This window comes from Heliangelus exortis, chromosome 1 (assembly GCF_036169615.1).
Source record: "Heliangelus exortis chromosome 1, bHelExo1.hap1, whole genome shotgun sequence".
In the NCBI taxonomy this organism is placed as follows: Eukaryota; Metazoa; Chordata; class Aves; order Apodiformes; family Trochilidae; genus Heliangelus; species Heliangelus exortis.
In genome coordinates this window covers 190,920,330-190,941,874 of record NC_092422.1, presented here as the reverse complement: position 1 = coordinate 190,941,874, position 21,545 = coordinate 190,920,330, and the positions used below count along the sequence as shown (strand labels likewise).

The 21,545-nt window shown below is 43.2% G+C and overlaps 1 protein-coding gene across 2 annotated transcripts in view; it reads left to right on the top strand.

Annotated features, from left to right (window-relative positions):
- CAMK1D (calcium/calmodulin dependent protein kinase ID) overlaps positions 1 to 21,545 on the top strand; it is a 227,809-nt gene that overhangs the window by 174,083 nt on the left and 32,181 nt on the right. For both annotated transcript variants that reach the window (XM_071734127.1, XM_071734126.1), the window contains exons 4-6: positions 3,074 to 3,212; positions 8,336 to 8,462; positions 18,741 to 18,816. In XM_071734127.1, coding sequence (XP_071590228.1) covers positions 3,074 to 3,212; positions 8,336 to 8,462; positions 18,741 to 18,816 — 342 coding nt within the window. The remainder of the gene's footprint in view (positions 1 to 3,073; positions 3,213 to 8,335; positions 8,463 to 18,740; positions 18,817 to 21,545) is intronic.

Sequence of the window (21,545 nt, the reverse complement as noted above, 5' to 3'; positions counted from 1 at the left end):
GCATTTTCTTGGGGAAATGTGCTGAATTCAGTCATACTAATTACTGTGTGGGCTCAATTTTCAGTGCAATCAATCCACAGGAAACAAAAGGGCTGCAGGGGAAATATAAAAAGGCAGTCAGCTAATAGGAGCCAGATTCAATAAAATTGTATCTGCCTTCAGCAACTGGCTGGGCAGAGATGTGCCCATTCTGCCTTGGGAAGGCACAGGATGAGGTGGGCAGAGGATGCTGAGAGGGGTTTGAAGGAGTGTGTCTATGCACCCTGTGCATGTATGCAGATGTATATTATATATACACATGTATATGGGGACTGCAACTCCTGTTGTGAGGAACAGGGCAAGAAAGAGTTTTCATTGAAGTTTTTCTGTGCATCGGTCAGGGTGTCCTCTCAGAGCAGGTTCTGGTGCAGCTTCTGCCCATCTGTGGCTCTTATCCCACTGTGCTATCAACCACGGGCTCCCTAATTCCATATGGTACCAGGGGGGTTTTCCTTATCACCCACCAGTCCAGCAGTGCCCCAGGGCTGCTGGCATGACATGGGGTCTTCCAGACTCCAGTCCCTGGGTGAACTTTGCCTCTACCACAGAGTTTGGGGCTGATCACAGATAATTTTATCAAACTGTTTGGTTTGTTGGCCTAATGCTTAATAGGGGGATTATCTGGACTACTTTTTTACTCCCTAGATTGCTTTTCAGTTGTGAAGCTGTGTTCATTTTCAGCAGTAGCCCTCTCTTCTATTCAGGCTCCAAATTCCCTAGGAAGTGACTTCATGGCATTATTCAGGCAGATTATTGCTTGGAGTGGCTGTGTCTGAATTACCTAGTGTTCCCATAATGGCAATCCCCCACTCCAGATGTATTTAATGGCTGCAATCATTTATTATTTCCCTTTTATTAGGTTTGTTTTTAAAGAAAGTTTTGCTGTGCTATTTATGATATGCTAAGTGGTGCAACTTGCTGAAAAAAACATCACATACATTTTTTTAATAGCTTTTGCTTGTTAAAATGGAAATCTTTTATTTAGCCTTGTAGGGTAGGTTTTTTGCTGACAGTTTTATTATTTCAATTACTCAGACATTTCTTTCCTCTTTTCTTGCCCCAAATATTTCTCCAGGGAGCTTTAATGTGTCCATTCTTTATTTAAGATTGGGTTCTGATCTTCTCATTTCTAGCAGGGCAGAGGAAAAGCGTAATATAGCAGACATTAGCTAGTGGTATGTCAAGGTTTTATTTTCTTTCCTCTTCAAGTTGTGGAATACTTTCCCCATCTCTGTCAGCATCTGATGATTAATTGCTCTGATAATCAGTGCTTCCTCATCAATAACAATCTGCAGCCAGTGCTGGGCAGAGGCTGTGCTCTGCCTGAAGAGTTTGTGGCTGCTGATAAAGGAACAAACGTCTATGGGTAAAGGTGGGAGCCTCTGAGAGCATTTCAAATTTCCAGAAACTCAGAGTCCTTTAATAGACTGACAGTCTATAGGTACTGGCAGTACCTGCCATATGCATTTCACTCACTGAAGGGCAAAGGAGAATGAGACTCTTCCTCCAAGGGCAAACCTCAGGCTTTGGCCAGTGGAGTGAAAAGTGGGCTCCAAGGGCTCGTTTGGGCTGAGAGAGTTAGAGTTGCTCATCCTGGAGAAGAAGAAACTCGAAGGAGACCTTACAGCTACCTCCCAGTCCCTGAAGCGGAAACAGGAATCATAGAATCTCTGAATGGTTTGGGTTAGAAGGGACTTTAAAAATCATCCAGTTCCACTCAGCAAGGGCAGGGACACCTCCCACTACACCAGGTTTCTCCAAGCCCCATCCAACCTGGCCTTGAACACAGGGATAGGGCAGCTACAGCTTCCCTGGGCAGCCTGTGGCAGTGTCACCATGCTCACACTGAAGAATTTTTCCTAATGTCTAACCTAAACCTAAGCTCTTCCAGTTTAAAGCCATTATCCACTGTCACACGGCTACATGCCCTTACAAAAAGTCCCTCTGCAGCTTTCTTGAAGGCCTGCTTCAGGTACTGGAAGGCTGCTCTGAGATCTCCCTGGAGCCTTCTCTGGGCTGAACAACCCCAACTTTCTCAGCCTGTCTTCACAGGAGAGATGCTCCAGCCCTCCTGATCATCTTGGTGGCCCTCTGCTTCAAGAGCCCCCTTCCCATCTTGTGTTGGAGGCTCCAGAACTGGGCACATTCTGGTCTCACCAGAATAGAGTAGAGGATGAGAATCACCTCTCTTGACTTGCTGGCCACACTTCCTTTAATTAAGCCCAGAGTACAATTGGCTTTCTGGGCTGCAAGAACACATTGCTGGCTCACCTTGAGCTTCTCATGAACCAAGACACCCAGTTCCTTTTCCTCATGGCTGTTCTCAATCCAGGAAAGCTGGAGAGGGACTTACAGGCATGTGTAGTTATAGGATGAGGGGGAATGGGTTCAAGCTGGAAGATGAGAGATTTAGATGAGATACTAGGATAGATACTAGGAAGAAATTCTTTGCAATGACCGTGGTTAGACACTGGCACATGTGGCCCAGGGAAGTTGTGGATGGACCATCTCTGGAAGTCTTCAAGGATCAGTTGGATGGAGCTTTAAGCAACGTGGTCCAGTGGAATGTGTCCCTGCCCCTGCATGGTTCCATCATTGGAACTGGATGATCTTAAAGGTCCCTTTCAACCCAAACTATTCTATGGTTCTGTGACACTAGTAGGGAGCTTTCCAGCTTCAGTGGGACAGGCAGACCAAATCCAGCTGTTCACTAGGGTGGGACAGCATGGAAACTGGCACCTGCTTCCCTGGCTCTTGCCAGAGTAAAATTGTGATTTCCATCTCAAGTTCTAGTGAGTCTTTAACTATTTCTGGTTTAGTTCTGTTACATCTTTACTTTGCTATTCTGGTGTCTGAGGCAGTGAAGAAACCAAAACCAAATGCTTGTTAGGACAGTGGGAAAGCTCCAGAGCTCCAGAGGGATGTGTGCTTGGACTGCCTGTGGCTCCTACATGGCCTTGACCATACTTTCATGAGAAGGAAAGCACGTTACAAAGCATTTCCTCACACTTTGGCCTCCCTTCGTGTGTTCCAGGGTGTCTGGGGGAGAGCTTTTTGACCGCATCGTTGAGAAAGGCTTCTACACTGAGAAGGATGCCAGCACCCTGATCCGACAGGTCCTGGATGCTGTCTACTACCTGCACAGAATGGGCATCGTGCACAGGGACCTCAAGGTATGACCACAATGGGACTCAGCCCTCTGTGACTGGCTCTTTCAGTAAGGTTTTACCACAAGAGGGATGCTCTGAAGGCTCCAAATCCTTCTATCATAATGGGGTTTGAATGGGGACTTGGCAGTCGGTGCTGTGGCAGTGGGAGTTGTGCAGATATCATGTGGGGGAAAAGTCATTCATCAAGGCAATCAAAGCATTACATGAAAGCAGGAAACTCAGCCTTGCAGATTTGATGTGCTATATTTATTTTTACTTAATAATAATTAGCAACAATAAATCGTGTGGGAAAACAGAATTATTTCCTATGGTGCTATTTGGACCAGTGTTTTTGGAGACATTGTTAATGGTAAAGGCTTCTTCTAAGGAACATTGTGTGCCAGTGTGATTCTTAGATGAATTTTCTTTCAGCTGCATTGTGTTTTCACATCAAAACTACTCAGCTTTAAAAAGAAGAAGAAAAAGCCCAAAGCATTATTTATGTTGTTTACTCCCTATGTCCTAAAACAAGCAGAAAGATTTGGATTTCACAGCACACAGCTGAACTTCCCCACCTGTGGTATCACAAATAATAAATTAACAGAAGAAATTAGAAAAAGATACAAATGTCAAAAGAAAACTGGTTTCAGTTGTTGAACTAGTTAATTCTATCAAGGTTTACTGCCAGAAATTAAGAATTCAGTGAATGAAATATCACCTCTGATTGTTTTTTGGAGGGATGCTCCAGGCAGGAGTTGCTTTGGATGCTGATGCTGTGGCCTTCAATTGTCCCCATGTAAAGACAGTGGAATTTGGCTAAATATGTCATATTGTGTAAAGGCTAAATGAGCATTCATTGAGTCAAGAACCACAAAAAAGGTTGTTTTGGTTTTTAATTCTTAAAATTTTATCAAATGCATTTTAAAATTACTTGTGTTTTTATGCAGTCTAGTATTAAAATGCATGTTTGCAATTTTTTTGCAAGCCCTCTGAGTGAAGGTTGTAGTGCTGGAAATGTGGCCTCACTGTTTTGCCTTAAGATGGGTGAAAAAAAACATAGTGATGAAAGATACTATTTATTTGCTTTTCATCTCCTCCAAAATGAGTGCTAATGTGAAATGCTGCCTGGTGTAAAATAATAAATGACAGGCTTGTTCCAACAATGCCATGCAACAGGGCCAAAACAGAGCCCATTACTGGTGTCACCACCAGCTCTGCAGTCCTCCAAGGTGGAGCAGTGCCCAGGACAGGCAGACGTGGCCTTGTTTGGTGAAAAACCTCAGTGCTCTTTTAATCCGAAACGTGAGGCTTTTAACTGTGTGCACCTCATTCCTGTGGGGCTGTGAGGTTTTCCACATCTTCCTGCTGCAAGGTTCTTGCCTCAGTCCTCAACACTTCTGCCAGAAGTGGGAAATCTATATGGTTCACTTCAAAAGAAAACTAAAATCATAGAAAGTATATATATATATACTCTAAATATATATATGTATATATAAGTTTGGCACAAATTTAAGGTAAAACTTTGAATTCACTGGAGGAAACTCTCCACTGATGTCCACAAATAATATTTTCTCCTCTATGTTGTGCAGTTCAGTCCTACCACTCCCAAAGAATGAGCTTTTTTGTAAGGAAACACTGGTCTGGGTCTTCCAGCTCCTTACAGTCTTCACAGAATGCCCTCAGTTCCCATTTACTTCCTGCTCCTATGCTGAGGTCCATGGAAATATTCTTGCATTTATTAGAATTCCACAACCATTTTGGTATGGAAGTGTTGTTTGGTATTTTAGCATGACCAACTTTCTTCCAAATTCAATTTTTAGGAAATAACTTCAGGCTTCTTTCTGCAGCCAGAGGTTTTAGAGGGAGGTCTGTGTCCTCTTAATTCAGATATTCAGTTGTATGAGCTCTTAATTTTCCTGTCTTTATAATTTAAAGGAAGGCCATAGCTCTCACTTTAAAACAGATACATCTTATTTAAAAATTTTTAAGATTTGAGATCCAGTAACTGGAAAATGGATTAATCTTCAAATTTATTTCATTTTCCTTACAGAGTTTCTGTAAGGAAGTGCTGAATTTAGATCAAACGAACCTTCTCCAGTGGAATTTTGGGGCAAAACCGAGCACTTATTCTTTATTTGTGTGTTTTGTCAGTACCATATCAGCTGTTAAAATGACTCATGAAATATGGTACATGAGGAACACCTACTGTGAGATTCTATTAGTACAAACATACCATGATAGTGAAAATAAGGATATAATGAGGCTTCTTTATTGTCTCAAAATATCAAGATAAGTGCAAGTTTCGGATTATGATCACCCAAAATGAAACATCTGGGAAAGAACTGCTCTATAAAAACACAACCTTGAAAGCATCTATAACATTTATTATAATTATGTGTTTCTCAGATACCAAAATAGTACTTGCTGTGCTGTTGGGAAAGGCAGAACTCTTCTCCAAGTCTCTAATCTAAATAACACAGCAGCAGATAACAAGAAATGGCAGCAGATGAAATCAAGGGTGTACAGAAGGACTGAAAGGCTGATCAGCTCCTCCTGTTGGTACAGAGCCACCTTATTAAAACTTCTTTAATTAAATAGCTTGAAGAACCAGAGTTTTTTAAGTGTTTTTAACAAAAAAGTTTAAGTTTTAAATGGGTGGGTTTCTTGACCTTACAAAATATGAGTAAGTGAAGAGCTGTGGTGAGTTAGCAGAAATTGTTGGAGAATAATTGTCTTTCCCTTAATGCCAGCTCTGCCAACCCCTCAGCAGGTCAGAAGTGGTAAAACCAGGAGGAACTCCAACCAAGGGTAGATTGTGGCATAAAACTGACACACACAGTGCCTGAAAACAGTGCCAGCATTATAACAGCCAGTTAAAGCAGTGGCCTTACAAGGTATCATGAGAAAGAAACCAAATAGTACAACTTCATAATTATTTTTATAAATATAAGAATTTCCCTTTTTGCCTCAGCCCCAGCTGGCTTACACCTGTGGACGTAGATGCTCCCAAGGCCATTGTGTCCCATGGATAAGAGCATCACTACATGGCTTCATTCTGAGGTTGGGGAACCTCTACTTTAACCTCTCCTTGAAGCTGAGAGGGGACCTTAGAAGGGGTGGAGGTCTTGTCACACCTCAATGCTTCTTTGTCTCCCCCAGAGCAGGAGGTTATGACAATCGAGGAGGGAAGACAGATGCTTGTGCTTCTCCTTAACAGTCCATTTCTTGGATGTATCCCAAGAAATCTGATGATGTTGTGAGGACACAAGATGCTGGACCTTTTTCTGAGTCCAGATATTAAGCAGGGGCAGAAGTGTGCTCTACACCAAGAGCTTTGCTGTGTAGCAGTAGCACGCTCGAAAAAGCCATCCTGAAAAGCTTCTCCTAGAAAAGCTGTCAGCCCATGGCTCAGACAGGACCTGGGTTAGGAACTGCCTGGAGGTTCCAGGGAGTGGTGGTGAACGGTGCTGATCCAACTGGGAGCTGTGGTGTCCCCCAGGGGTCAGTGCTGGGCCCAGTTCTGTTTAATACCTTCATCGATGATTTAGATGAGGGGATTGAGTCCACAAGTAGCAAATTCACAGACAACACCAAGTTGGGGGGCAGTGTGGATCAGCTGGAAGGCAGGAGGGTTCTGCAGAGAGACCTGGACAGACTGGAGAGTTGGGCTGATTCCAATGGGATGAGGTTCAACAAGGCCAAGTGCCGGGTCCTGCACTTTGGCCACAACAACCCCATGGGGAGCTCCAGGCTGGGCACAGAGTGGCTGAGAGCAGCCAGGCAGAAAGGGACCTGGGAGTCTGGATTGACAGGAAGCTGAACATGAGCCAGCAGTGTGCCCAGGTGGCCAAGAAGGCCAACGGCATCCTGGGCTGTATCAGGAACAGCGTGGCCAGCAGGTCCAAGGAAGTGATTCTGCCCCTGTACTCAGCACTGGTGAGGCCACACCTCGAGTCCTGTGTCCAGTTCTGGGCCCCTCAGCTCAGGAAGGAGATTGAGGTGCTGGAGGAGGTCCAGAGAAGAGCAAGGAGGCTGTGAAGGGATCCAGCACAAGTCCTGTGAGGAAGGGCTGAGGGAGCTGAGGGTGTTCAGCCTGGAGGAGGCTCAGGGGAGACCTCATCACTCTCTACAACTCCCTGAAAGGAGGTGGTAGCCGGGGGTGGGGGATGGGGGTTGGTCTCTTCTCCCAGGTGGCTACCAGTAAGACAAGAGGGCATGGACTTAAGCTCTGCCAGGGAAGGTTTAGGTTGGATATTAGGAAAAAATTCTTTACAGAGAGGGTGGTCAGGCATTGGAATGAGCTGCCCAGGGATGTAGTGGATTCTCCATCCCTGGAGGTTTTTAAGGAGAGACTGAATGGCACTCAGTGCCATGGTCTGGGAACCACAGTGGCAGTGGATCAAGGGTTGGAGTTGATGATCTCAGAGGTTCTTTCCAGCCTGGCTGAATTTGTGATCCTGTGAAACATATGAGTAGAGAAGATGTAGCAGATGGATGGTTGAGCACACCAGCCCAGCTGACATTGGTATAAAGTCACAGCTTTGTGGAGTGATTCTTGTTTTCTCTCAGCATAAACAAGCTGCTGTGCTTAGTACTGTTGCATGTTTTCCTAATTGGCTCTAGCTAAAACATCCTTGCTGCACATCTGCTAACTGTAAAGGCATTTCCTTTCTCAGAACTGTTTGTTTGCAGTGGAGGAGATACTGAAATTCTCTAATACCTAGTGGTTTTTCTTTTTTTTTTTTTTAATGCTGTAGAAAAAACATTTCATCACACTACCTGGATTTACCATATTCACCTGCCTTCCAATTAATCCTTTTTATCCCTATGAAGTGATGATATGTCAGACACATTCCTTAAGGAACAGATTGACCTCAGTTCTTTTTTTGGGGGTGCCAAAAAAACTTTACTCTCCCAGAAAACTGACTCAAAGCTCAAAGTGTCAGCTTCTTCCAGTAATTACCATACAGGAGGCCAGAGAAGATCTCCTTATAGGTGACAAGAATAACTCTTTAGGATTTAGGGAAACCAAATTACATTATATGTATGATGTAACTAAGAATTGTATTAAATGCAACACATCACCCAACAGATGTTGTTACTGGACTTACATATTCAAAACCCATCTTGCTTGTTCTCCTTTCTAGCCTGAGAATCTGCTCTACTACAGCCAGGATGAAGAGTCAAAAATCATGATCAGTGACTTTGGATTGTCAAAGATGGAGAGCAAAGGAGATGTGATGTCCACAGCCTGTGGGACTCCTGGCTATGTTGGTAAGAGACTTGGTTGTATTGTCCATCCACTCTTCCCAGCTGCAATGCAGACACATAGTGAAAAGGAAGTTATAATACTTGGTTTCTAGTGCTGCTACATCATGCACATGAGATTTTACAGATGTTTGTTTGATGTCAGAAGCTGCTGGTGCTCTGCTTTATGTGCTCTTCTCCCTCAGGTCCCAATCCTTCAACCCAGCTCTGGGTTCATGGGATTTATTTTTGTGTTTTTAATCCTTTGCAGAATGAGCCTTCTCAAAGACTCTGCTTGTGGGCAAATCAGGAGCACCTGAAGCATAGCCTCAAATGTATTGATTCTACAAGCACCTACAAACCTAAAAAGCTTTACTTAGTGTAACATTATTTTAATAATGAAGTATAGTTTTTGCCTGATTGTCCTGATAGAAGATGGTAAAATGAAAGAGCTACATTTATTCAGATATACTCAGTAATCCTCTCTTACAGCTCTGTTAAGTTACTGACTCTTTGATGTCATTATGCAAAAGCTCTTTAGATCCTCAGGTCTCCTGTAATTTGATTCCTAGAATTTATTCTTTGCCCTCCTGTCCATTCAGTAACCATTTAGCAGGCTGCTGATGAGCAGTTTTTACCAGCTTATTCTTTTAAAAAAGTGAAAGTAACTGAATGTGAGAATTACATGGCAGGTGATGACAGGGTCTGTTTGAGCAAACCCTATTTAAAATGCTCACGTCAAGCATGAGACAGGTCCAGCAAGCCTGAGCCTCCTACAATACCAAGCCAGTCAGCTGAGACAGTAGAATTAATCTCTGGGGTATCCATGAAATTAAAGTGACAATGACTTCCCCAGGGATAGATTTACCTGACATCTTTCCAGTAGGGAAGACCTTTTCCAGAAGTCAGAGAGAGGTTCCTTTTGCTTTGCAGCTGCCTGTGTTTTCATAGCTCTGATGATAACATGGAATGAGAACTCAAACAAATGATGCAGTTGTGATGATCAAAGGGCTTGATCACCTCTCCTGAAGTTGAGGTTTTTCTGAAGAAGCCTAGGGAAGAGAAGGCTCCAGGAATGTCTGTTACAGAGGCCTTCCAGTACCTGAAGGGCCCACTGGAAAACTCAAGAGCAACTTTTTACAAGGGCATGGAATGACAGGACAAGGGGTAATGGCTCTAAACAAGAAAAGGGTAGATTTAGGTTAGGAAGAAAATCTTTAGAGTGAGGGTGGTGAGACACTGACCTGTAGAATCTGTGGATGCCCCATCCCTGGAAGTGTTCAAGGCCAGGTTGAATGGGGCTTGGAGCAACCTGGTCTAATGGAAGGTGTCCATGCTAATATTAGGGGCTTGGAACTAGATGATCTTTAAGGTCCATTCCAACCCAAATCATTGGTGATTCTCAGGTATACCTTTTTCCAGGGATTATCTTCATGCTGCACAGGCACATTCTGTCCTGATAATGTCAGGAAAAGAAACAGGTGTCTTTTTCCATCATGAAGTCATCAGCCCATCGCTCTTTTATTTTGAGGCATCTGAGTCACTCTGCACTCTGTACATCCTGAACAGTTGTCCTGTGTAATCACACCAGACTGGAAATCTTCTTCCAGAGCACTGACAGGAATTGAGCTGAGACAGCAATTTTTGCTGTCAGCTCTCCTGTACTTCATTAACATGGTTTATTTTATTCTGAAGTGGGCACTGACTAGAATAAGCCTGAGAGATGCAGAAAGGCTCAGAGGATGTTTGTGGAAGCACTGATGAAAATGAGGGAGTGTGACTTCTGGGGCACTAGAGTGATCTCATATGGCCTTTCATTGTAGCCATGTACATAAGAAAACTTGCTCTTTTGGAGAGGGAGAATGTAACACAAATAGTAGTGCTTTGAGAGATGTTTGAGAGCTCAAATTTCTCAAGGTCTGGGCACTGATAGCTGCACAAGTGCCTCCAGGCCTGTTGTTATTTTACTGAGCTGCAGTATTTTACTCATTGTGGTTCAAGAGGTCCTGGCCACTTATTTCTAAAGTGCTGACAGGATTTTTTCCCCTCTCTCAGAAAGAAAACCTCTTTAAATGTTTGTTCTGTTTCTTTTTGTGCACAGGAGACAGCTCCTTTTTAGTGCCGCTTTTTAAAAATATAATTGGCTGCCCAGATGACATTTTCTGAGCAGAGAAGTGTTTTGCTGTCAGCTGCTGTGGTGATGCCCACAAATGAGCCTCTGTGAGGGTTAACACCTGATGACATGGCTCCTGCATCCATGGACAGCAATTTGGCTGCATCCAAAAGCTTTCATGACTTCCAGCTCCAATTTGAAACACCTGTCTAAAATGCCCTCAAATAACTGGAAGAGTCCTTCCCCCTGATGGCAACAGGAATATGTGTTCCTGTCTGGATCAGGGGAGACGTGGGCCACAGTGTTGGCTCATGAAATGCCCTCTCATGAAGTGCCAACTTTTTTTTGGGGGTGTTTTTCCAGCCATTTTGCCGAGCATTGAAGTAACTCTCAGTGATCCATTACTTCAAATGAAGTAATGCTTCAAATACTTTTCTTTAGAGATATGTAAAATATCTCATTTGCTAAGATACTAGGAGGATTCAATTATTTTTGTCAGTTTAAACACTGTGCTTTTAGATTACTGGAAAAAATTAGGCATATTGTCACATGCCAAAGGCACCAGAGCAATGGTTAAGAAGTCATTACTATTTGCTACTATTTATACTTCTTTATCTCCAGAAACAGATCCACCCAGATCCCACTGTGTAGGGTGCTGGAGAAGCTTCTGACTTGGTAGCTAACCTGATTTTAAGTCAGATCTGCTGCCCTTTTCAATTATTTGCAACTGTGCAAGGCCTCCTGTCATTTCTGTCCAATTTTAGTCATTAAGGATATACTTCCAGCTCTTTGTGTTTCAATTTTTAACTCAGTTTTTCTTAGTATTAGCCCCAAGGAAGATGGTATGCAAGACACTACATTCCTGTTGATGTGGTTCAGAAAATTGTTGAATAAGAGATGATTTAATTAGAATGAAATCTCTTAATATAATACTGGATTTTACTCTGAAAATCAAAGTATTACATATCAAATTATAGTATGCCTAAAATATGGATGGCTGATAGTGCATTAGCACATTAGGTCTTAAGGCTCTGCCTTATAGATTGAAGAGAATTTGGTCCTATGGTGAAAAGATGACAGTTTGGATAACTTAATTCATTTAGACTTTAGGCACTTTTGTTAAGATGCAAATCTAAATGTTTACCTACTGAAGAGGGAACTGATAATGCAACCTCTTCTAATGAAAAGGTCTTCCATTTTCTTATCTGCCTAGGACTCTTATCTCTCTCTGTTTCTTACAGAAGGAGGCAAGGTGATGAGCTGGGGCTAGACTTGTAGATAGCACCTAAACTGGGTAAAATGAGGCAGCTTGTGTGTTTTGTTTCATTGCCCATTCGGTGTGTGGACTGATCTTCAGGGATCCCACCCCATCTTCTAGTCTGGAGAAGGGGTCACTCAAAACCCTGAGTGACCTGTGTGATTATAGGCAAGATCTGTATAACCCACTGGTGATCATACATGGGCTGCTCAGCTTGAGACTCTATAAGAAATAAATTTTCTTGAAGAAGATGTTCAGAAGTCCCTGAAAATGAGTATCTCTGGAAGTGTGTCAAGTTGGTCCCTCACCAGAAGGTGACTCCAGTCATTCAGCTAATTCCTCCAAAGACATTTTTAGCTGTTTGGAAATTAGGTCTCAATGACTGACTTTTGGTGAGAACTGATCTCTCAAAAACTTCAGTTTCTTCTGCAAATGGGAATTAGACTTGCAAAACATTTACAAGCATTGAAGTTTGGAAAAAATGTTAGAAAGCCTGTTTTGGACAATCTGATCTCCTTTTGCAGAAATGCTGAATTGCAAACTGTGTTTGTGGCTGGCTAATATCTTAATCCTACTGAGATTTAAAATTCTTTCTCTAAGTCCCAGCCCAAAGTCAAGTAAAATTTTCTTGACTGAATGTGTGGTTGGTCCCTGTACACACCACCTCATTCACTCTTTTTATTTTCTGTAGTGCTGCTGTGAAAGGTCCTTTCACACCTTTAAGTATGCAATGGATTTCCATGTTTAATTTTCACTTATGTGGTATCCTTTCAGCTAAAGGTTTGAAAATTCAATAAACCTTTGGAATACCCTCATTAGCAAAAAGCAACCTGAAGAGTTGTTGAGGCAGTAACTTGAGTAATAAATTAAAACTAAAGCATGGGGATTGCTGTCACTAGGATTTGCTCAGTCACAAGCTCATGACAGTGTGATCATTCAGTTCCATTGTTGGATCCTGAAACAGAGTTTACTTGCATGTGGTTGTAGCTGCATTCTGTCCCATATTAGCTATCTACATCTGACTCTAACATGAAATAAGGACAGCAGGAGCACAAGAAGCCAACAGACAGGCACCAAAACCCTGATGACCTTTGGAAACAGTCCAGAACTGCACAGTCTTGGGCAACCAGAACAACATGAACACTTGAGGTCTGTGTGAAAGAGGGAAAGAAGTTGTTTTCATTCCAGGAGTCAGTGGGAGAGAGACTCCAGTCTGGTGGTGAGGATGCTTCATCTGCTGTTATGGCTGTTTGCATCATGAGGGAGATGCTTTGTATGGTGCCCAGGTGGCCAAGAAGGCCAACAGCATCCTGGCTTGTATCAGCAATAGTGTGGCCACCAGGAGATGATTATCTCTCTCTGCTCAGCAGAGGTGAGGTGCACCTCAAGTACTGTGTTCAGTTCTGGGCCCCTCACTACAGGAAGGACGTTGAGGTGCTGGAGCACATCCAGAAAAGAGCTACCAAGCTGGTGAGGAGAGTAGAGAATAAGTGATATGAGGAGTGTCTGAGGAACCAATGTTTGATCTCAGTTCAGGGAAATCATCAGGTGATTATCCATTAAACAAAATGTAGAGGAAATGTTTATACCACAGGCAGGGGCCTGAATTAGTCAAAGCCCAAAGGCACCTGTATGAGTTCCAAGCTTTGTAGGAGTTGTGGAGCATTCTGCTGAAGCAAGCAGACACCTCTGGATGGGAAGGACACCCATATTCCTGGCTTTGCTCACTCCCACCTCTCACTGGACCTATATGAAACTGTGTATTTTGCAAAGTCAGTGTAAAACAGAAACTAATCCAAGTTTCTTTGGGGGCACCATCCCTGAGGGTATTCAAAAGGCATGTAGATGAAGTGCTGCAGTGGATGGTTTAGTGGTTAGGGGTTGGAGGGTGGATGGGTGAACTCAATCTTAGAGGTCTTTTCTACCCTATGATTCTATGATTCTATAAAGAACTCGGGATGTTTAGTTTGGAGAAGAGAAGGCTGAGGGGAGACCTCATTGTTCTCTACAAGTACCTGAAAGGAGGCTGTGGGGAGGTGGATGTTGGCCTCTTTTCCCAAGTGAATAATGACCAGGACCAGAGGAAATGGTCTGAAGTTGCAGCAGGGGAGGTTTAGATTACATATCAGGAAGAATTTCTGTACTGAAAGAGTGGTCAGGTACTGGGCCAGTCTGACAGGGAGGTGCTGGAGTCACCATCCCTGGAGGTATTTAGGAAATGTGTAGATGTGGCACTTCAGAGCATGCTCTAGTAGCCAAGATTCTAGGGGGGGGTTGTTCTTGTTTTGGGGTTTTTTTTGCTTATTGCCTGTGTGTATGATTGGCCTCAGTGATCTCAGAGGTCCTTTCCAACCACAAGGATTCTGTGGTTCAGCTCACCCCCCAAGAGAGGGGCTGGATTGGTCCTTTGTGCACCCAACCATCAGTGGTGTGGGGTTGCTCCTGGCTGTCCAACTTCTTGAGTACCTTCAAGCATCCTGAGCACTGGGGCTGGTACCATCTCCCTTTGATGTCCCTTATAAAATCTTCCCCTATCTTCCTTCTTGGATTTTATGGCCATCTGGTACCTGCACAGCCCATTCATTTTTCCCCTTCTTTACATGCAGGAGCTGCCTATGTGAAGGGAACTGGCATTAAAAACCAGCTGAACTTCTACTGCTGGCTTGCACCAGGCCAACATGCTTGGCCAGTTGAGCTGTGTCCCTGCCCAGTGCAAGCAGGTCCCTGGTTATTTTAACCCTATTCAGATCTTTTTATTCCTCCCACGCTTCCAGCAGCCTGCTGGTTTGTCACTCCTATGGGGATCTACAAAACCTTCACCCTTTATTCAAAGGCCTTGTTCTTTCTGGCATGCAGCTTGTGGGAAGCCACATAAATGACAGAAAATAGCATTAAACTGAGTTCTCATGAGACAGCAAAATCTGCTGGGAGTAGCACCATCATGGGAGTGAAGAAGAATCCCTTTTATGTATGAGGCTGGTATGAAGAACAGGCACCCTCATGACTTCTGCAGTTTGTTCCACAGGCTTAAAGTATCAGAGCAATCCCCATTACTTGAGCTCTTTGCAAGAACATGGATTGCTGTTTTGGCATCCATCAGCTGCATTTTTAGGAAGCTTATTAACATAGCTCTGCACACTGGGGGTAATGTCATGGTGGTCTGAAAGGTTTCCAAATATTCCTGCTCTGTACCTTTTCTTAAAACCTCCATTTAAACCTTTTATTAATCTTTTATTATTAGGTTTTTTCCCCTTAATAAAACCAAAGCATAACTAAACAAAGAAAACCCTATCTGGATACTAGCAGATCATCTGGCCTTGAAGGGGAGTGCTTCAGGAAACAAACCTTTGCTTACCTGCAGGTGGGATGAGGCCCTGGGACCACTACCCAACAATTTACCTGCCACATGTTGCTCATTATCCATTCTGATTTGGTCTGAAACAGGGGTCCTGGATGTGGAGGAAGGGTCTGGATTTCCTTCCTTGCCTGCCCTGTCTCTGGCTGACTCTTCTGCAGCATTTGAGCCCAAAGTCATTCCCTGAGAAGATGCCCTCCTGGAAGCCTGGCTGGCATTTTCCCAGTGCTAGAAATGGAAGCTTTGACCTTCCAGTTTTGTCTCCTCATCCATCACTGTTGATCCTTTATTGCTGTCAGCTCCTGGATTTCATTGCATCTCCTGCTTTTGCCTCTTGGCACTTCTCCACCATTATTTCTAAGAACTCATCTGACTTGTTTTGCAGCTCATTGCATGTTTCCATCTTTTCCATTTATCAGAGGCAGATGATGTTCAGCTATGTTGTCCTGCTCATGTTGTGTGTCTGCTCTTTGGAACAACAGCCAAAAGCAGCCATTTGGCTTTAATATAATTGTTTAAACCTTCTAGTTTTCTTCCTTAAAGCTTACCAAAGCTGAGGTAATAAACTCAAATTTGCTTTGGCCTTGGTCTTGCAGTCTTCTTACCTGCTTCACAGCCACCATACACATAACTTTCTGTTATCAGTGCTCTACACTTTTTTAAAACAAAAAGAAGTGCTCCAGCACAGCTTTGATGTTTTAAGAGGGAGAATCTTTATATAGTTCACATCCCTTCATCTCAGATTTGTTTTCTGTTCTGTTATGTTAATGTGACATATCTGTATAATGTCAGGAGCTCACTAGGATCCTTGGCGCTCAGGACTCATCTGCATAATATTTTCTTTGGGGGATATAACATGTAAAATGTTTACTAATCTTGAAAATGACACAAACAGGAGCAGACAGTCAAAGGGAGCAGAGATGTGTGAATAAAGTATTAGGAATTTGGAAGGACTGAAGAGTTGGAAGATGTTTAATCACCTAAGGACATGGAAAATGAACTCCCTTCTTCAGTATGTTTTTTCACAAGGGATGAGACAAAAAAAAAAAAAAAAAAAAAAAGAAGCAGAGTCTCACAAACCCTATTTGATGCACACTTTGAAAAAATATATATATTTTTAGGGGAAAACTTAGGGCAGAAAGAGTCAGGCTAAGAGACATGACGGTGGTTCAGAAAGGTTGTCCCAAGATACTTTGATGTACAACTGGTTTATACAGGAAAATGTAAATTTGCCAGACTCTGCCAGCTTTCCAGGTTGCTCAAGAGGCCATGGTAGGCCAAATAGAATGGCTCTCTAGTGCTTTATTCTTTTATCCCAAGTTATTCTTCAAATTCACCCCCACCAGCCTGGCTAGCACCAACCTGACACATAGACCCAGCTGCTGGGAAAGGAGTTGCCTTTTGGGTGCCAACTGAAGGTGCCTGTTATATTTCTGCAGCTCTGGCCACTCTTGTAGTAAGAATATTTTAACCTTTATCTTGACAGACTACATCAGCATGTCCATGTCCTGGAGGGAGTCAGAGGCTTCTTGGGAACTGGAGTGCAGGTTTCTGCCAGGCACCTAGGGCCAGATTAGGAGTCATTCAAGCTAGGTACAGTGGAAAAAAATCTCCTTTGGCACACAGTGGATAGGTGTTGGGAGTATTCACTCATTACAACAGTGATTAGCAATATATGAACAAAACCATAATTTTAATTTCTTATGCATGCCGTTGTCCCATTTTGCTGGGTGACTTGAAGACTGTGTTAATTTTTACCCTGTACTGCCATATCCCAGTCTTCAAGAGTGAACAAAATCGAGCTGCCAGCTATATTTCTACCCACATATCCCTGGATTTTATTCCTTTTTATAATGTCTCTGCAGTCTGACTTAGCCCTTGCCATCATTCTGCTGCTTGTGGAAAGGCATCCTGGATGCCCTCACCTGCCCTGTGGACTTCCTTCCCTTAAATCCTTTCTGTAAGCTCTCATGTCCAAGCACAAGAAAGTCCTTTTTTGTTTCTCATTACTGCTTCCTGTTCCCTTCCTTGCTGGCAGTTTTGACTTGAGTTTTGTTGACTTGTCCAGCTTAAGAAAATAACTCCTTGTAGTGCTCAACTCCTTGAAGAGCACACCAAAGTATATGTAGCAACTACATGTAAAGCTCAAATTTTAATACATTTATGTGCTTCACCATTTTTCCACTTTTCAGGTATCTAACTGCTTTGATGTTGGTAGCAGAAGAAGGTGTACCCCTAAGAAATATTTTTGCTGGAACTTGCCCCTTCATTATTTTTTTGCAGCATTTGAACTCCGAAGTATTTAGAGGAAATACTGTGCTTTTTAAAACCCAGTGTGGCAAGTCTGCTGTAGGAATGCCAGAGGCAGTGATTTCTTGCATTATTGTGTACATTTTGCTTTGAAAATAGCAAAAGCTTCTTTACATGAAGAAGATTAGAGTCACAGGGTTTTCATATTTAGGTTTAAGCATTTGCACTGCAAGATTGCAACAGGGAAGGCATAATAATACTCCAGGCTCCCAAACAAAAATGTGCTTTTTAAACTCTCCCTGGTGTTAGGGAGGAAAACAGACCCACAAAGAGCTTCAATAAATGGCCAAGCTCTCACTCCTAGCAAACTTCAGACTATGGTGGCTAAAAGCTATAGAGGCATAAGGTTCAGGTCTTTTGTGCATGTGTCCAACTCCTGCTTATTTTTCATTTTTTCCCTCTGTGGTTTCTGTGGTTCTAGAGGCAGGAGGACAAATGAATCCCTCTGACTCTGATATCCCACTGCTGGGAGGAGGTGTGGTGGCAGCTCTCCTTCCTCTCCTGCAGATGTAACTTACCATTTCCCTGACTCATGACACTTCCTGAGCTGCCTGTTGAAACCCACAATTTGGCAGCACAATGTGAGGGACCTGAAAGGCTGTCAGGGTGAACATGCATCTCAGTACCAGTGCCAGGCTCAGCATTCTCTTCCTCTCCAATGTCCAGAAGTTCCTCTGACAGGGAGGTGATGGCTCTCTGACTCTCGTGGACTTTTATGTGCTTAGTTTTGTTTTATGACCTTGGAGTCAGCAAATAAGGAGTTTGCTTCACTATCAGAGCCATCCTTCTTTTGTGAAAATATGAGCTTCAAAAACATCAGGATTGTAGCAAGGTGGGTGTTGGTTTCTTCTCCCTATAACAAGTGATAGGATGAGCTGAAATGGCCTCAAGTTGTGCCAGGGCAGGTTTTGAGTGGTTATTGGTAGGAATTTCTTCACTGAAAGGGTTATCAAACACTGGCACAAGCTGCCCAGGGAAACGGTGGCATCACCATCTCTAGAGGTGTTTAAAAGCCTTTTAGTTGTCATACTTAGGGCCATGGTTTAGCAACAGACTTGATAGAGTTAAGTTAATGGTTGGACTGCATCATCTTAAAGGTATTTTCCAACCAAAATGATTCTGTGATCTTATACAAGATATTTGCAGGTACAAGGGCTGTGTGGAGGGCAACACAAGGTCTCAGGGAGCTTCTGGTTTCAGGGTCCTACCTCTTGTCCATCTTCAAATGTTTGGTTTGTAACTTGTGCTTGTTTGTCTTTTTACTTTCAGCTCCTGAAGTGCTGGCCCAGAAACCCTACAGCAAAGCTGTGGACTGCTGGTCTATTGGGGTCATTGCATACATCCTGTGAGTATCTGCTGGGTTTTCAGTCACAGGCAGCTTTGGGACCTGCATTCTCCCCCACCATATAGTTACCCACTTAGTCTGAGCCAAAGAAGTTAATCTCTGACACTTGTTATCCAGTGTATCGTGAACCCTGGACACCTCCCAGTTACAATCAGACTGAAATGTGAGCAGGAGTGGTAGGAGATGAACTGGGATCCTTTAAAAGGCAAAAATCCTGTGTGCAATAGTTTGGGCTTCTCCAAGTTGAGGCAATAGTGAACCTATCCCCTGCCCTGCTCAGTTTAGCTTTGACAAGAAGCAAACTTGGCCATGTCCACAGAGCACAGGATCATAGCCATGGATGTATCCTGGTGTGCCACTTCTCTCCAGATGTCAACATAATGGATTTTCATTCCCTCAAAAGAGCACAGTGGGAGATAAGGGGGAAGAGCTTTTCATATGCTGCAGTGAATAATTTTCATCAAAACAGAACACAAGGTTCTGAGAATTTACTGAAAATGAGGGATCCATTTCAACACACCCAACCACCAGGTTCCAAAGGAGAGGGTGAAGTGACTTCTGCTCTGTCAGTTCTGTCACTCCTCCATCAAGCTGTTAAGCCTCTGCATTCAGGACTGAATTTGCTCCTCTAATGGCTCTAAATGTTGCTCATAGAAATGGGGATTGGTTGCTTGAGAAAACCATGGAACCAGGACTTCTGTGCATTCTCTGAAGGGGTGGATAGGTCTTAGATCTCATGTTTATGGAAATTTAGTGCCTGTCTTCATTCAGTACTTGTCACCCTTCTTCCCAAAGGCTCACTACGATGACTTAGATTGGAAGAGACCTCAGGAAGCCCTATCTTGAGCTCAGAGCAGGTTGCCTAGTGCTTCCTTCATTTGGATTTTAAATCCAAATGCAGATGAGGACTGCACAAGGTTTCTGGGTGACCTGTTCCACTGGTTAACTGTCCACATGGGGAAAAAGGTTTTCCTTATACCCAGACTTGCCTACATGAATTCTAGCAGCCAGTACTCTAGATATGGGTGTACCTGAAGTTCTTGATCCATGGAAGTGGGTAATTCACTGACTGAGCCAGCAACAACACCTGGAAGGATATGAGAGGTGTCCTGGCCACTATGGTGACAGGGATGCTGTGGTACCAGGTTAATGCTCTCCAGAGAGTGGCAGCCATAACATTTCTGGGCCCCATCACCTGAATCCCAGCTCTGTGTGGATGAACATATAAAACCACTGCAAATATTTGGGTAGAGAGGAAAATGCAGAACTTTTTCATGAACCTGTTGGGAGACTTTCTCTGCCTTACAGACCTACTTTGATGGGGTGGTCTGTGCTCAGAGCTTGGGCTCCTGAGTCCATGAATGCCATTCAGATAACAATTGCATTGGTTGTGTCAGACTTTGGAGCAGGAGCCATTCACTCAGCTCTTCAAGAAGAGGTCACCATGGGCTGACCACACAGAGCACAAGGAGCCTGTTCCTTTTGTGCAAGAGGGCACAGAGGTGCTGTGTAGCTGTTGACTGCAGGGGAAACAAGTGTCTTTTCATGCCATCATCACCAGTGCTTTCCCTGTTTTTTTTCAGTTTTTCCCTTTTACACAACTGTCACAGTTACACAAGACTGAAGGGAAATGCAGCTCCAATGAGGCCCAGCATTAAAGCATTCCCACTTTGTTCCCTTTCTCTTTATGCAGACATTTCAGGGCTTGTCAACATGAATAACTTTTTGATGGTGTAGTAGAACTATTTTTGCCAGGACAAATATCATTGTTGGATTATCCACTCTGTGAAAATGTTTGTTCCTTACATTTTCATTTAGTCCTGAGCATAAGCTACATGCTACTCAAAATAACTTTTTAATATTAAAATAGTATATTTATTTGAAAGTTTATTTATTTCAAACAAGGCCCTGCCTAAAATCATCAGTTTTATGACTGGATTTGCCAATACACATGAATATTTGAAAACTTCTTGAGTACAAAACTTTTCAGGGGGATGGCTTTAATTTAGAGCGACCATCAACAACGAGATGAAAAAAACTTTTGCATAAAAAAGCAAAAATCAACAGTGCTGATTCTGATTTTGTAACAAAGCCCAGAGGGACATGTGAGGAAGGCACATCCTCAGAGGCTGTGTCACACATCCTTCCTCAGTGCTCTTTTAGATGAGGATGGTGTGCTGACCCAAACCACGTGAAAACTAAGCATGGAGGGGCCACAGGTTGGGGTTTTTTTGACATTTTTGTTCCTTGCTATCCATGGCAGGACAATCAGGCAGAACATTTTCTGTTGCTTTCGTAGTACTTTGCTCCCCACCAGGTGGAAGGAGGTTGCAGGTTGAAGACAGCAGAATTCTGCCTCACTTCCAGGCTCAACCACTGCCCAGGTTCAGTTTATTCTCAGATACTCACCATGACCATAGGTGTCCATCTGGCAGCCCACAGGAGGGGTGAGCTGTTGCATTCTGATTGCCAGGACATACACTTGACTCTGCTTTCATCCACATTTTCAGTCCCATTCCTCCATGGCTCATTCACCAAAGGTCTTTTTTTGCTGTCAGACGTGGTGTTGTTTCACTTGTTGCTTTTATGAATCTTTTATAATATGGATGAAGCACTGCTAAGCAATGTGTCAACCCTATTAGCAAAGACATCTTTGATAGGTGGAAGGTTTCAGTCTCATTCATAAACTTTCCCCACTTCCATAGCAAGGCTGCTCTTTTCATAAGGTT